This window comes from Rhagoletis pomonella, unplaced genomic scaffold (genome assembly GCF_013731165.1).
Source record: "Rhagoletis pomonella isolate Grant_MI unplaced genomic scaffold, Rhpom_1.0 Rhpom_scaffold_00717, whole genome shotgun sequence".
Classification (NCBI taxonomy): Eukaryota; Metazoa; Arthropoda; class Insecta; order Diptera; family Tephritidae; genus Rhagoletis; species Rhagoletis pomonella.
In genome coordinates, this window is record NW_023459271.1 from 1 (window position 1) to 3,176 (window position 3,176).

At 38.0% G+C, this 3,176-nt stretch overlaps 1 protein-coding gene across 1 annotated transcript; it reads right to left on the reverse strand.

Moving 5' to 3' along the window:
- Positions 1-4: 4 nt before the first annotated feature.
- LOC118751465 (kinesin heavy chain-like) lies at positions 5-1,463 on the reverse strand (the record flags this gene model as incomplete). The annotated part of the gene is made up of 3 exons (XM_036486303.1): positions 1,460-1,463; positions 785-1,309; positions 5-712 (listed from the first exon to the last, which is right to left on the reverse strand). Coding segments are annotated over exons 1-3 (1,237 nt in total), but the record flags the coding sequence as incomplete, so codon positions are not given.
- Between the last annotated feature and the right edge of the window lie 1,713 nt (positions 1,464-3,176).

Genomic DNA, 3,176 nt, shown 5'->3' on the forward strand with positions numbered 1-3,176 from the left:
CGTTCGCGCTCAGCCTCTAGACGTGCGCGCTCATCGCCGGTGATTGAACCCACCATAAGGCCGGCCGCAGGAGTTGCAGGCACAGGACCAGCAGTATTCGCTGGAGCCTCCACTTCCAAATTGGGCGTACTTGCCTCCATGGGGTCATCCACAATGACCTGCTCTTCGGCGTTAACAGTTTCACCGGCGCGCCAACGAGCCAACTCCAGTTCCAACTTCTCAATCTTACCCTTAAGGCGTGCGTTCTTCTCCTTTTCCTTTTCATAACGTCGTTTCCACTCTTCAGCCGTAAGTTCCTCATTGACACAAACCACATTCTTAACGGTCTTGGCGCGGCGACCGAACTCCAACGTCGATTTGGTTTCAGCCTCATTAAAACTAGCTGGTGAGCAACAAATCACAATTGTGGTGCGTGCATTACCACCCAAAGATTCTTGTAAGATACGCGTTAGCTTCGAATCACGATACGGTATGTGCGTCTTATTGCCGTCCGCCAGTGCGGAGATCACATTACCCAAGGCAGACAATGATTTGTTGATGTTTTTAGCTTCATCAAGTACAGTACCTTCGGCGCCAGTCTTGGATACCTTCTCCGAACCAGCCAAATCTACAAGGTACAATTTGCCGGAAAGTTTCTTTTGGTTCTCCAAGTTCTCTTGTTTCACGTTGATTAAAAATACTGAATGCGAACGCGAAGAATGTTCATTCATGTCTGAAAGAAAAAGAAGGAAGACAAAAAAGCAATTAAAAGCTTACAATTAGCTATAACGTTAGGCGTACTTACTTGTCACAGCAATGTGCCGATTTGATTTTCCTTCCTCGATCACCTCGAACACATCCTCGGGCGACGAGACGAAGCGCTCTGTAGCACCCTTTACATACGGCACACGATTCTTATCCTCGTGCACGCTCAGATTCACTTTCGAGACATCAAGCAAATCACGAATTTTATCCATATAGATTTCATAGTATGAGACCTTTATGTGAAACTCAAGGTTCATTTCCATTGTGTAGATGTGATTGAAGATATCGTTGACGATACGCGGTATGATACCTTGCTTCGCCGGATCACCGATAACACCCTCCATGGTGTGTGTCTTACCGGAAGACGTCTGACCGTAGGCGAAAATCGTACCATTATAACCGGCCAGCACGTCTGTAACAATGGACTTGGCAGCCTCATTGTATACCTTCTCTTGGGATGCATTTGGCTTGAAGACTTTGTCGAACAAGTACACTTTGCCCTGTAGAATAGAATTGGAAATCACATTAATTATGGGTATGTATAGATAGAGAATGGCCCTTATTTCTAGTTTTTAAATTACACTCCAAAATAATTTTGAAATTCAATTTGTATGATAAAGATCTACAAAAATAATTTTTAAATGGTAATTTTTATATCCACCATTACCTTTCTTCAATGCAACAATTTTGATTTTGTTCCAAAGACAGTGAATACCCATAGTGTCGGCACATTGAGAGTAGGTATTGGACAATGGTTAAAAGCAAGCTAATGAAAAGGAAACTGCCAAAACGTTTAGAATTTCGGCTTAAAATTGAACTGGGCCACAAAGCAGATCAATGAGAGCATTGTCGAAAGGTTGATTAAGGTAAGGTGACCAGAATTTTTTAACATTCCCGGAGGACAAATTCTCCACATTGAAATCACAAAAAAATTTTTATATTTATTTTAACACTAAATAACGAAAAAATTAACAATTCAAAATTTCTCTTATCATAAGTCAAACAAGTTAATAGTACGCTGCGTTGTATAATCATAAGACCGCTACATATTAACAAGTTTTGAATATTTATTTTTAACCAACTTAACAAAGAAGGTTATCAATTCGTCGGAATATTTTTGTTTTTCTTGTATGTTACCGCATACATTCGACCACTTCCACTGATTTCGATAATTATTCTTCTATCGGAAAGGTAGTGTCTCACAGGTGGCCCCATATTAATTTGGTTTAGATCCGATCATTGGATTATGAAAAAATTAACGGTACTCCTAAATTTTTATATGAGAATTGAAGTCGGTTGTGTTTTTGCTTAAAAATTACTTTTTAAATTATTTAACTGTAATTGTATTACTTGCAAAAGAAATTGCTTTCATTCTTCGTCTTTCGCGAAAGTTCGATTACAATTTTCTATCAAGGCTATACCTCGTCCAACAATATATTAACATATTTAATACATTTAATCGTCTCTAAGACAACCAACTTCTGGGTAATTTTTTAGAGAGTTTAATGCCCTACAAAAATATGCTTAGAAAAACCTCTATCCCTCTTCATAACTTTTCTTAACGGTTCAAAAGTTAAAATATTTTTTATGAAAACAAATTTTTTTACATGTTATTTACATAGAAAATTTCAAGTGTCAACCGAAAACTTTTAACTTGAAATAAAAATGTTTCCAAATGGGAGAATTTCTTTCTCAGTGAATAGGTCATTTAAGGCCACAAATTCGTCAGGTTAGTTACTCTGGATCACCCTAATATATATATACAAGAATTACTCGTTTACAGTAATAAGAATTAGTAGCAAATTCCCCGGAAAACACACCCAAAAAAAAAGTCTGGAGCCGCCGCTGGGCCTGTGTTATTTTTGGTTATGTACTTGGACGTTAAATAACACATACAATGAAAAATCCCCACACGCAAATATTGCCACTGATAAAACTTATACGTGTTTGGCAAACAAAATGACATATGGTAGGCAATAATTTTCGCCTTTGAAGACGCGTCGTTAGCTAGTCTTTCAGTGTTGTTAAGGGTAATACGGCTTTCCCGAGGCTTAATTACTTTGTTCGCTGCTCCTATTACGATCGCGAATTACCCCATTTACACGCGCAAATTCTTAATTCGATTTGACAGTTCTCTATCTCTGTATTTTGTTTTTTTCTTCGCTACAAAATTAATGCACAATGTAAGTTATTGCTAAAATATTGTAAGTTTCCATATTAAATTGGTGATGTACACATGTATAAACCACAGCATCAACGACATACTTGACTAAAGACTGCAAAGTTGAAGTCATTAGTCTTTTCCGTTATTGATTACTAATTAGTCATTTTTGCGCAGTCTAAGGCCGAGGCTAGCGGCTTAAGATTAAAACATATGAAATACTATTGAAGCGATCACGCAATGAGCGGCATTTCTGAACGCTCAGCAATAA